At 53.3% G+C, this 12,431-nt stretch overlaps 1 protein-coding gene across 8 annotated transcripts in view; it reads right to left on the bottom strand.

Annotated features, from left to right (window-relative positions):
* POLR3E (RNA polymerase III subunit E) overlaps window positions 1-12,431 on the bottom strand; it is a 33,695-nt gene that overhangs the window by 6,645 nt on the left and 14,619 nt on the right. For 7 of the 8 annotated variants that reach the window (XR_007459670.1, XR_007459671.1, XM_049639155.1 and 4 more), the window contains exons 7-16: window positions 10,139-10,246; window positions 9,745-9,794; window positions 7,689-7,808; window positions 6,633-6,718; window positions 6,215-6,259; window positions 6,035-6,126; window positions 4,665-4,785; window positions 1,586-1,667; window positions 435-494; window positions 180-337 (exon numbers count right to left, since the gene is read on the bottom strand). Coding sequence is in view for 6 of the 8 variants with exons in the window: in XM_049639155.1 (XP_049495112.1) it covers window positions 180-337; window positions 435-494; window positions 1,586-1,667; window positions 4,665-4,785; window positions 6,035-6,126; window positions 6,215-6,259; window positions 6,633-6,718; window positions 7,689-7,808; window positions 9,745-9,794; window positions 10,139-10,246 (922 nt within the window). In the remaining 2 variants the exon portion in view is untranslated. The remainder of the gene's footprint in view (window positions 1-179; window positions 338-434; window positions 495-1,585; window positions 1,668-4,664; window positions 4,786-6,034; window positions 6,127-6,214; window positions 6,260-6,632; window positions 6,719-7,688; window positions 7,809-9,744; window positions 9,795-10,138; window positions 10,247-12,431) is intronic. The other variant, XM_049639154.1, reaches the window with a different exon arrangement.

Below are 12,431 nucleotides of genomic sequence, written 5' to 3'. Positions count from 1 at the left end.
GGGGGGGGGGGGGGGGGGGGGGGGGGGGGGGGGGGGGGGGGGGGTGGTGGCCGGGTCTGGATCAATCTGCCACATCCACTGGCGTGCAGGACGGGGTGCATGCAGCCCCAGTATGCTCTCACCAGCCCACACCCGGCCTAGGGGACGAAGTGGCTGTGGACGGCTCAGTAAGCCCTTACTTGGCCTGGATACCCGACCACAGCATGTGCTGCCGCTGGACCACATCTGGATGTTTCTTGATGAACTCTCCGTCGTAAGGCAGTATGAACTCCCAGCCTTTGTTGATCCTCACTATGGCCATGTGCTCCAGAAAGTCCTTCACATCCTCCGTGCAGAGCTGGGGGAGGGGAAGAAGTGAGGCCCACAGGCCCGAAAGCCCGCCCCGGCCCCCGTTCCCTGCAGGGCCTGGGCTTCTGAGGGGGAACATCACTTACTTTAGTCACCGCTGCCACCTCTTTCCGTACCACCCACCGGCTCTGTGTGAACTTCCACATCTGAGGGAGAAAAAGCAGCATGTTTCCGGGGGCAAACAAAGATAGATTGCTCCTAAGACCGTGCCCCAAACCCATGCAGTTGTCCTGGGGCCCCGAGGGCAGGGAAGACAGTCGCCGACAAGAACTCAGACTTGACCAGACCTTCTCCCAGGCGCAGTCTGACAGCATCTGCACGGGAGAGAAAGGCTGACAGGCAGGGGCGGCTGAGGGCTTTGTGAACAAGCCTGGGAGTGGATCACCCCTGGGCTTCGACCCCGAGACCAAACTAAACTGCACAGGCACCCAGACACTAACTGTCCAAAGGAGCTGGGACATCCGACCAGGGAAAGGAAAACACAGGCACTCTCTCCAGAGAGAGCAGCCTAAGGGCTGCCCGCGTGAGCAGGCCTGTGCGAGAGCACATCACGGTCCCCGTGCACAAGCTAAGGAGACCGATTTCCCTGAACTCAAAGCACAAAACTGAGGCCAAAGGAGGCAGTGCTGATCCCAACGGCCAGGGTTCAAGCCCTCAGGGAGGCTGTGGCAGGGATTTAAGTTCTGGATAAGGGCAGGGGGTGGGACAGGGCAATGGAATAGAGGAACGAGCCAGCAAAAACCCACAGCAATAGTGCAGGTATGAACACGTATGAGAGAAGCAGATGCGCCCAGGACCGTGGAGAACGGGATGGTCAGTCCCACCCAACGCTGGTGCCCTTCAGGCATTTGGGCCCAGTGGTCCCAGACTGTCCAATTATTCTTAAGCTAGAAATCTGGTTTGTACGGTGATTCTGAATTGTAAAAATCGATTTAAGTCAACATAAAAAAAAAAAAAACAAGACTGCAGCCTGCTCAGGCCAAATGAAACCTGTTTCTTAGCCAGAGTCCACCTATGGACCTCTGGTTTATAATCCCCAGGCCAGAGGAACTCAGATTTCTTATGAAGCCCCAGACTCCAGGATTCTGAGTTGAAGGAGAAAGAAATAGGGTCCAGAGCCACAACTGCCCTTTTCCCACCACCGGGGCCAAGGTTCTGGAAGCCCTGCATGCCCCCGACCCCCCACCCCCGTGATCCCTACCCAACCGACCGGAGGCCAGAGGGCCTGAGCACTTACGACAAAGTCTCGGCCCCTGCAGAGCACCTCGGCAGGCACGCCGCTGTGAGGGCTGGAGGAGTCCTTGGGGTACAGGATGTCGCTGCCAATGAGAGCAGGAGCCACAGGTCAGTCCCATCCCTCAGCCCCTCTACCTGCCATAGCGCCCACCCCCAGCTCCAGGCACTCTTTCCAACACGGGCTCAGACGGCTTCCCAGGGCCTCTCTTTTACCCTTGGAGCCTGGCTCTGTGAACACATATGTAGAAAAGAAGCACCCCTGCTACACACACCCGCTTAAGAGTTTTTCCTCACTGCCCTTCTCGACCTTCCGTGCACACACTGGCCCAGCCCCGAGGCCCACCGCAGTCAGGGGCTCAGAAAGAGGCCAGCCCAGGACTCGGGGAGACAGCGAGTCCTCCACATGCGGCAGGCATGAGGCCAAGAGACTGGCTGTGAAACAGCACACGAGGCCTTTACCACCTGCCAGAAGAGGCGGGTGGGCAGTGTGAGCAGGGGTGAGAGGGGTCAGGGGCTGGGACCTGGCTGGGCCCTGAGGCACCAGTGGGGCTAAAGCCTTTGGAGAGAAGAGAAGGGGACCAGCAGTCAAGCTCAGAGAACTTCAGGGACCAGGGCGAAAGAGCAGGGTCATGAGGCTCACAAGCATAACTTGATCAAGTTCAGCCACAGACCCCATCACACCCCAGTGGGGTGTCACACACACCTCCCCAGGCCGCCCTGTGCCTGCGGTGCCTCTGCTGGGAGGCCCCTCTCCTCCCCTCCTCCCTCCACCTGGCAACCAACTAATACCCCTCCATCGAGATCGAGCTCTGTGTCTCCTCTCTACCCAGAATAACTAAGGGAACAGGGACCTGGCTTGTGTTGTTCACCCCTGCCACACAGACAGAAGGGACCCACTAAGTGGGTACTGAATGAGCAGAAGAACATGGTCCATGCCCTGGATCTCTGCACTCGCTGTGCTCAACTGTAATGGAGCCCACCTCCGCCCCACAGATTTCCCGAGGACAGAGACAGTGTGAGGAAGAGAGCGGAGCAGAGGGCACGGCCATATTTACTGAACGATTTATGAATTTTGCATCATTTCCTCGCAAGAACACAAAAGGACAAGGCAAAGAAGGAGCATCGCCCACAGGCCGTGGTGTGGCAGCGTGGGCTTGCAGCAGGACCTGAGGCACCGGGGCAGACAGAACACAGGGCCCAGCGGGCCCTGCCTTCAAGTCACAGGGACACGCCTCAGGCTGAAAGGGCAGAAACATCAGGGCCACGGGCGGTGCCGGGCAGAGAGCTCAAACCCCAGCTCTGCGGCTGCCTTGCTGCCAGACGTTTGGCAAGTCTCTGCCTCTCCGGGTCAGCATCCTCTCATTCATTCATGCTGTAATACACCTGGCTGTCCCATTTAAAGAGTGACGTGCCATCCGAAGGCCTTCTATAACCAAACACTTGTGCGGCACAAGACAGTGGCCACAATGTACGGACAGAGACCGGGCATCTGTTTCCCGGGGCAAGGGCGCCACCATGTGGCAGTAACATGAATACCTTTACCATTCACTTGGCCGACTGAAATGATGGGAGCTGCTGCAATGAAGGACTTAAAAATTGGAACAATTCACATTTTGATGGGTTGCTCGCCTTATACCACACTTCCTAAAAAACGAGCCTGTATGAATTAATTTTATATTACACTATTTAACATTAACATAATTCAGGGAGCCACACTTGGCAAGGGTCTAAGATGTGCCAGGCATTGTACCGAGTACCAAGGACATGAGGGAGAGTCCCTATCCCCTTGAAACGGACAGTCTGGTGGAGGAATCACAGAAGAGAAACTACTGACAGGCATCAAGCCACAAATTCAGGACCTCTGAACCCCACAGGATATGTGAAAGGAAACTCAGACTCAGACACATCTTAAGGAACTGTAAAAAGCCAAAACAAGGGAAAATCTTAAAATGAGCCAGAGAGAAGCTAGGGTAAAGACTGGACTTGTCACCAGGAACAATGGGAATGAAAACACAATGAAATTATGTCCATGTGTGGAAGGAAAGCAATCAACCGCAAATTCTACACTCAGTAAAAATATCCTTTCTATTTCCAACTGTATCAAAACCAAGGAAATCCATCACCTGCAGACCTTCATTAAACATCACTTTTTAGGAGAAGGAAATCATCCCAGATAGAAACTCAGATGAAGAAAGGCAGGATGAGCAGAATAAAAAGGTAAATAAATATGTGAGCAGATCTAAAGAATATTGACTAAATACAATAATATCTTGTGGGTTTTAAATACAATTAAGGGGCGCCTGGGTGGCTCAGTCAATTAAGCATCCAACTCTTGGTTTCGGCTCAGGTCATGATCTTGCAATTTCGTGGGTTTGAGCCCCCATGTCAGGCTCTGTGCTAACAGTGTGGAGCTTGCCTGGGATTCTCTCTCTCTCTCTCTCTCTCTCTCTCTCTCTCTGCCCCTCCTCCACGCACGCTCTCTCAAATAAACTTGAAAAAATAAACTTAAAAAAAATACAACCAAAATATATAAATACAATGGCACGGGAATTGGGAAGAAAATACATATAAAATATTCCAAGCTCTTTGAATTGTGCTGGATGTGGGTAAAACACAGCAATTAATATTAAACTGTGATCGGGGTGCCTGTGTGGCTCAGTCAGTTGAGCGTCTGACTTGATTTCGGTTCAGGTCATGACCTCACGGTTCATGAGTTGGAGGCCTGCATCAGGCTCCACGCTGACAGTGTGGAGCCTGTTTAGGATTCTCTCTCTCCCTCTCTCTCTGCCCCTTCTCCACGCGCATGCACGCGCTCTCTCAAAATAAACAAACTTAAAAAAAAAAACCAAACAACCCATTAAACCATCATCAGTTATGAATGCACACTGAAATCTGTAAGGTCCAGAAAGGAGAACTTCCAAATTAGCAGAGAGAAACAAAATTAAAAAAAAAAGAATCCAGTAGAAGGTAAGAATGGATGTAAAATGCAGGACAAACAGAAAGCACTAAGGTAGGCTTAAACTCAAAACATTGAATTTGAATGGATCACACGATCCCGTCACAGAGTCAGAGGGACTGACCTCTTCACCACCCAGTTTCCTTGGACTAACATCGCCACCTTCTGGATGCCACGCAGAACAGCCACAGAGTCGATGGAGGGGCCCAGGAGGCTCATCAAGTTGGCAAAAGGCATGACCTTCACTGAGGAGGACACAGACAACATCAGACAAGGGAAGGGTGCCCGGGCCCGTCCCTCTCCCCTGCCAAGTCTACATAGCTTCAGGTTCACTTAACCACCCCGGCATGTAAATAACACTGATGATGTGGGTAATAACAACAGCCAACTTCACTGGCTGCTTGCTATGTGCAGACACCCTGCACCTCACTGAATCCTGCAGGAAAGACCCCAAAAGGTGCTCCTTAAGGGTAAAACTATTACGAGGCACCTGGCTGGTTCAGTGGGTAGAACACGCTACTCTTGATCTCAGGGTCATGAGTTCAAGCCCCATGTCGGGCATGGAGCCTAGTCAAAAAAAAGGCGGGGGGGGGGGGCACCTGGGTGGCTCAGTCAGTTAGGCTTCCCATTTCAGCTCAGGTCATGATCTTGTGGTTCATGAGTTCGAGTCCCGCATCGGGCTCTGTGCTGACAGCTCAGAGCCTGGAGCCTGCTTCGGATTCTGTGACTCCCTCTCTCTCTGCCCCTCCCATACTCGTACTCTGTTTCTCTCTCTCAAAAATAAATAAAACATTAAAAAAATTTTTTTAAAAAGGGGGAGGGGGGAAGACTATTACTACTGAGGCCCAGAAAGACAAGAACCTGGGGATGACCCCATGTCCTTTGCAGGAAAGCCATCGGCCTGGCACCCTGGCAGCCCCAGGCATAGCTGGGAGCTCCCCTCCGCTCAGGCCCCTGGAGACCCCTGAATTGGTATCTCAGAAGAGGAGCCCAGGTCCTGGGACTCGGCTCTTGAGGTTCAGGGCTCACATCTGCCCTAAGGGTTCTGGCCCTCCAAGTCCTCTGAAAAAGGAGACCAGTCCCTACTGTGTGGAGCCTGGTGAGGACGCCTCAAAACAGTGCAAGCAAATGAACGGAACTCATGTTCACGTGCAAGGCTCTGTATAAGCCGCATAGAAACCTGGTCTCTGAATCCTCATCTCAGCCCCCTAGGAGCTTAGTTCCTTTTTACAGGTAAACTTAGGCTCAGGAAGGTCAGTGACCTGCCCAGGCTCACACAGCAGGGGAGTGGCCAGGGCGGAACAGGATCCAGAGCCTGGCTGCGGGAGCCTGCTGCAGTACCTTCCTTCCAGACAAGGCTGGAGCTGTAAAGCTGGGCACACTCTGGGTGGTGGGGGCCTCTGGCCTCGCCCCTAAGTCCTTAGTCTCTCCCAGATTGTTTCCCCAGGAGGTGGCAGGGCTGGGGTCCCCCCAGGGGGAAGGGTGTCCACCCACCATTCTTCATCAGGATCTTGATCTGATCGGCCAGGGGCAGGGTACGCAGCTGGGCCATGGACAGGACGTTGCTGGGGGCCACAGGTTTATCTCTGATGAAAACAGAGGTGATGTGTTACAGGACGGGATGTGGGGGAGGTCTGGGGTGGGGAGGATGGCATGTGGCCCGAATCTACTCACTTCTCCTCCTCTGGGCTGGGTGGCATCAGCATCATGAGGTACTCACTGCAGGGAAGAGGGCAGGGTCAGGGGCTCCCGGGCCCTGTCCCTGCCCCACACCTGCCTGTGAACCCATTCTGCACCTAAGCTGAAGCATCCCCAGGGAAGGGCTGGGGGGTGGGAAAGCAGACAGAAATCCATCCCCATACTCCCTAGCATCCCACCCGCCCCAAACTTGTACAGAAAGGAGAACCATCTCTTCCCACACCCACTCTCCTGGCCCTCTCCAGAGGACGAAGGACCCCTCCCCATGTCCCTCCTCCACGCTACAGAACGGACCACAGTCCCTAGGAAGGCCCCACATCAGAGGGACCCTCCTAGTGCCAGTGACAGGTTCAGTAGACCATAGGGATTAACACCATGGACCGGAGGACCTCACCTGGGTGACTTGACAAGCTCTGTGTTCTCAACCCCGCTGGAACCCTGGCACAGGAGGTACTGGCGCTCGTGCTCAGAGCGGCTGTCCTGTTGGTGGAGGGGCAGGGTGGGAGGACCCTCTGCCACCCCCCACCCAGCCCTTCTGCCCTCCAGTTTTCACCCCTCTATCACCTTCTACTCCAGCCACCTACTGTCTGGCCCCAAAGCCAACCAACCACCTGAGCATGGCATTCAAGGCCTCTGTGATGTGGCCTCAACCAACCATTTCCAGCTTTGTGACTGAACAGCCCCAGCACCCATGCCTAGGGGCCCTGTCTGTGACACAGGACCACTAAAAGCAATGATAAGAATAACAGCTAACAGTCAGTGAGCACCTACTATGTGCCAGGGTCTAGTCCAATGGCTGCATATATATCTCAACTTATCTCATTAGGTAATTTGCCTAGAGTCACACACTAGGAAATAGCAGAGCTTCTGAAGTCTGACTCTAAGACTCTGTCAACACGAATCTTTCAGAAGATTCCAGAGAAATCATGAGTTGTTCCTTCCCCAGAAAAATGTTAGGGAGCCCTAGCCTCTGGTGTCTTTGGCTTTGATTCAATTGTTTCCCTTACTCAACAGTTTCAAGGATTGGGCTCAAGGTCAACACACCAGATAAAAAGCAAGTATAGTCAAAAGCACCCTTGGCAAACACATGGTGAACTTGGCCCAGGGAAGAGATGGCCAGTTCTCTATCATGCGCCTCCGTTCAGGACCCGTGATGCATAAAAATACATAACTAAACACCAGCCCCACCCCAGGGCGTGTAAGATGCTCACACTTTGGCAGGCTGGGGGTCCGAAACCCCTGACCTAAGAAACAGCAGACTCACTTCTCGGTCTCCTGCTCCCCTGGGGACACTCAGTGGACCGGCTGGATCAAGGGACAAACTGCCCATAGGACTTCATCCTCCCTCCCTGGGCTACCACTCAATGTGAAACCAGTGAACTGTGAGACAATGAGGCCACACTGGGCACCAGGCTTTGCTCCCAGGACCGCCCTGGGGCCCCCAGCTCACCCTCAGGCCGTAGTAGTGCAGGTGGACCCAGGGCTCCTCGGCATGCTTCTTCTGCAGGAACTCGTACGACTGCACACGGCGCTGGCGGGCCTGCTCTGACTCAGGACGGGAGAACCGCACCTGGGAGGGGCGTGGTGGCCTCAGGCCCAGGACACAACTCGGCTGCATTCCGCGCCCACCAGGAGGCTGGAGAACCCCACACCTGGGGCACCTCCCACCCCCGAGCCTCCCCATTTCCTGACACAGGTCTCTTAAATACAGCTCCAACCACGTCCCTCTCTGTGACTCGCCAACACAGGCCACAGAGCAGCTTTCTTTTGCTTCCGCCTGTCGGCACCCACTCTATTTCCACTCCCGCTGGCAACAGGACCCCCGTTTTCCTTTAGGAAACGCCCAGTTCCCCCTCGGTTTGGGAGAGCAAATATCCCTCCCCCGCCCCCACCCCCACACACGTTCCCAGCCACAGGAGTGGGCACGTGACTCAGACCTGAACAATCCGAGCACCAAATCCTCTTAGCCACAGGGGCTGGTTCAGGGTTGGCCAAGCCAACGAGTCCAGTCTGGGACTTTAGTTAGAAGTAATGACAAAGAAGTTTCTTTTCCCCTGGGGTCTTGGAAGCTGGGAGGATGTGAGCCTGGAGCTGGGACAACTCTGTACCACTGGGGACAGACACCCTGCCTGAGAAAGAGGCCAAAAGAGGCAGGCAGAACCTGGAGGTGGAGATGGAGAAACCAGGTCTTGATGACAGAGTCTGAGCACCTGAATCCAGCCACACCTGAAGCTACCCCTCAACTTTTCAGTAACAGGGACTAATACATTCCATTTGGGGCTCATGCTAGGTAGATCTGGGTTTCCGTTGCTTAGAGTACAGACAGAACGAAGCCCTGACTCACCCCTCCTGTGAAGGGCACCTACACAGAGGCATTGGCTGGATTATCGAATCCTGGGATTCTTTTTTTTTTTTTTAAAGTAAGCTCCATAGCCAACTGGGGCTTGAACTCCTGACCCTGAGATCAAGAGTTGCACGCGCCACTGCCAGCCAGGCACCCCAGGATCCTGGGATTCTGTATGGGTCCTTTAAGGCACATGGGCTTACAAGTGTCTTGTTAAACAAGGGCCAGTGAGGGGCGCCTGGGTGGCTCAGTCGGTTAAGTGTCCGACTTCAGCTCAGGTCATGATCTCGCGGTTCGTGAGTTCAAGCCCCTCGTCAGGCTCTGTGCTGATGGCTCAGAGCCTGGAGCCTGTTTCAGATTCTGTGTCTCTCTCTCTGACCCTCCCCTGTTCATGCTCTGTCTCTCTCTGTCTCAAAAATAAATAAACGTTAAAAAGAAAAAAAAAATTAAAAAAAACAAAAAACAAACAAGGGCCAGTGAGTAGAGAAGGGAAGGAGGGTTCTAAGATCACTCACCAAGCTACTGAGAACAGGTGAGCGCCACCCCCCTCCCCGCCCCCGGTTACATCAGTATCTGCCTGTCCTTCAAAGATGTGCAAATGCTTACAACTTTAGCCACATTTGTGTGTCATCCACATCAGTATTTGTGCAGGACTCTTCTCTAAATGCTCATTTTAACCTAACTACGCTTACACAGAGGAAGCTTCAGAAGCCATAAATGGAAGGTCAATATTCTTCCAATAATGTTTGATATATGAATAAGAATTGAGAGAAATGTTGCATCTGCACACCCCTGAAAAGACAGAATTACACGGTTAATTAACGCAGCGTTTTCGCTCTACTAGGACCTGGGCTTCACGGCACAGGCTGAGGGCTCACTGAACCTTCTGGGCCCTGGGTCCCCAACTCTACAGAACCCCAGGGCTGCTATCCTGTTTACTGCTGGGATAAGTCAGGCCGGGCAGAGACCAGCTTATCCCCCCCCAAGTCACCAGCGAAAAGGCTCTGAAGGAAACACGGTTTCGGTATCTGTCTCCCCCCTGGAGCCCACGTTCCGCAGAGACCCTCCCGGCCCCCGCAGCCTCCGGGCAGCTGAGCTCCGAGGCCAGCCTGCCGCCTCTGCAGGCCGCACCCTCCCTCTTCTCGGGGCTAGAGCTACTCACCGTGATCTGCTTCACATCTTCTTCTGCCTCGTCCTGCGAGGAGTCTCCTGCTGTGAGAGAAAGCCAAGAGAGCGGGCCCCTGCTTGCAGCCTCCGGTGGCGCCCCTACTCCCTGCTCTCAGCCCCACCGACACGGAAGGCCTCAGGCAGGGGTGTCAGTTCTCCTTCTAGACGGAGGCAGCTGCACAAGTCAGTGGTTCTCACCGGGGACAATTTTGCCCCCGCCCCAGGGACAAGTGGAAACACGGGAAGATGTTTTTGGCTGTTACAGTCGCGGAGGGGAGTGCTAGGGCATCCAGGGGGTAGAGGCAGCCGTGCTGCTCAGCGTCCTAGAAGCCAAACCCCTGGGCTAGTTTTTTCCACACTAACGGCAGGGCTGGGGGGCCAGAGCTCACCCTCATTGGCCGCCTCCCTCTCTCGGTGCTTGGCGTCTGCCTTATCCAGGTAGGAGAAGCTGGGCCGCAGCTGCAGGATGCCGTGTAAAGGAGTCAGGTGAAGCTCACCTGGCAGAAGGGGGGCATGGACGTGACTCTAGGAACCGGGGTCAGCCCACCGGCTTGGCTCACAGTAGTCCCGAAGGGCCCTGGACCCCTGCAAAGACCTTGACCCACTGCCAAACCACCTCCCACCTCTGCTCTGGCCCCTAGTCCCAGAGCTTTGGGACCACCAGGCCAGCGGCCACTCCCAGCACCCCCGGCCCTGCCAGATGCAGTAAACACACAACCGCACCAGGACGTGAATCCAGACTCTTCTGCTCGAAGTCACTTCTTTAAGCCTGCCTGCACACGGCCCTCTCCCCACAAGCATCCCACACCTTCCCAGCCCGTCCCCACTCCCTTCCCCCTGGCTGCTTGCTCTGGCCACACCGGGCAACTGCCCCACACCAAACACAGCCTGCTCTTTCCCGCCAGGTCTTCGCCGGGCACCTTCAATGCCCACCCCCTGCTCCTCACGCACTCAGACTGCCTCCGCTCATCCTCCAACTCTGCTCATCAAAATCCCACCCGATCCGCACAGAAGTCAGCTAGTGCAAATGTGGTTGGAGGAACGGCCCCTGGTGCGGCCAGCTGGAGGAGTGTCTACACAGTCTCGGACAAAGATCACTTGTGAATTAGACCAGTGCACCAGGAGGCAGTGCAAAGATAATCCACTTCTATCAAGTCAATGTGGGCTTGAAAGAGAAGACATCAGATGCTAAGGCTCTGGTAAGTGGCTCTGTGAAAGCTCTCTGGGCCCCAGAGGGAGCGGAGTGCTCGCGGTCAGGAGTAAAGAAACAAACGATCCTACAAATACCGTATGATTTCACTCATATGTGGAATTTAAGAAACAAAGCAAATGAACAAGAATAAAGAAGAAACAAACCAGAGGGGGAAAAAAAAAAGACGGGGCACCTGGGTGGCTCAGTCGGCTGAGCACCCAACTTTGGCTCAGGTCATGATCTTGCGGTTCGCGGGTTTGAGCCCCATGTTGGGCTCTGTGCTGACAGCTCGGAGCCTGGAGCCTGCTTCGGATTCTGTGTCTCCCTCTCTCTGTGCCCCTATCCTGCTCATGCTCGGTCTCTGTCTCTCTCAAAAATAAATAAGAATGGTAAAAAATAGAAAAAAAAAAAAAAAAAAAGCAGAGACTGAACTACAGAGAACACTGGTGGTTACCAAAGGGGAGGTGGGGGGGATGGGTGAACTAGGGAAGGGATTAAGCGTACACTCATCGTGATGAGCAGCTAAGTCATGTATAAAATTGCTGAATCATTCTGTTGTACACCTGGCTCTAATAGGACACTGGACATTAATTGTACTGAAATGAAAAAAATAAAAAAAGAACCATCCTACCACCCTACATAGAATAATTTTCAGATGTTAAAAATTTTAGTATAAAATACTATAAATACTAGAAAAACATTTTTAGGAGAACCTCTTAAGATGGCAGAAAGCATCCTAAGAAACACCACAAGAGACACAGGAGGAAAAAGGACAGGTAAGTTTAGCTACAGAAAAACACAATCACGTTGGGAAGATGGCAAAGGTTCTAGAGATGGATGGTGGTGATGGTCGTATGCCAACACGAATGCCCTTAACGTCACTGGACTGTACACCTCAAAATGGTTAAAATGGTTAAAATGGTAGGGGCACCTGGGTGGCTGAGTCGGCTGAGCACCCAACTTTGGCTCAGGTCATGATCTCGCGATTTGTGAGTTCGAGCCCAGCATCAGGCTGTCTGCTGTCAGCACAGAGCCTTCTTCGAATCCTCTCTCCCTCTTTGCCTCTCCCCAGCATGCGCTCTCTCTCAAAAATAACATTAAAAACAAAAAAATAAACATTTTAATAAACATTAAAAAATGATTAAAATGGTAAATTTTAGGTTATGTATATTTTGCCATAATAAGAATTAATTAAAAGAAAGAAATGAATGGTCCCAGCTGCAAGGGTGGGCTTTGAAGAACTATCTCCTTGGGGGCTCCTGAGTGGCTCATTTGGTTGAACATCCAACTTGGGCTCAGGTCATGATCTCATGATTCATGAGTTCAAGTCCTGTGTGGGGTTCTGTACTGACAGCTCAGAGCCTGGAGCCTGCTTCAGATTCTGTGTCTCCCTCTCTCTCTGTCCTCCCCTGCTCATGCTGTCTGTCTGTCTGTCTGTCTGTCTGTCTCTCTCTCTCTCTCAAAAATAAACAAACGTGCAGGGGCGCCTG

This window comes from Panthera uncia, chromosome E3 (assembly GCF_023721935.1).
Source record: "Panthera uncia isolate 11264 chromosome E3, Puncia_PCG_1.0, whole genome shotgun sequence".
Lineage (NCBI taxonomy): Eukaryota > Metazoa > Chordata > Mammalia > Carnivora > Felidae > Panthera > Panthera uncia.
This window is presented reverse-complemented; position numbering and strand designations above follow the sequence as displayed.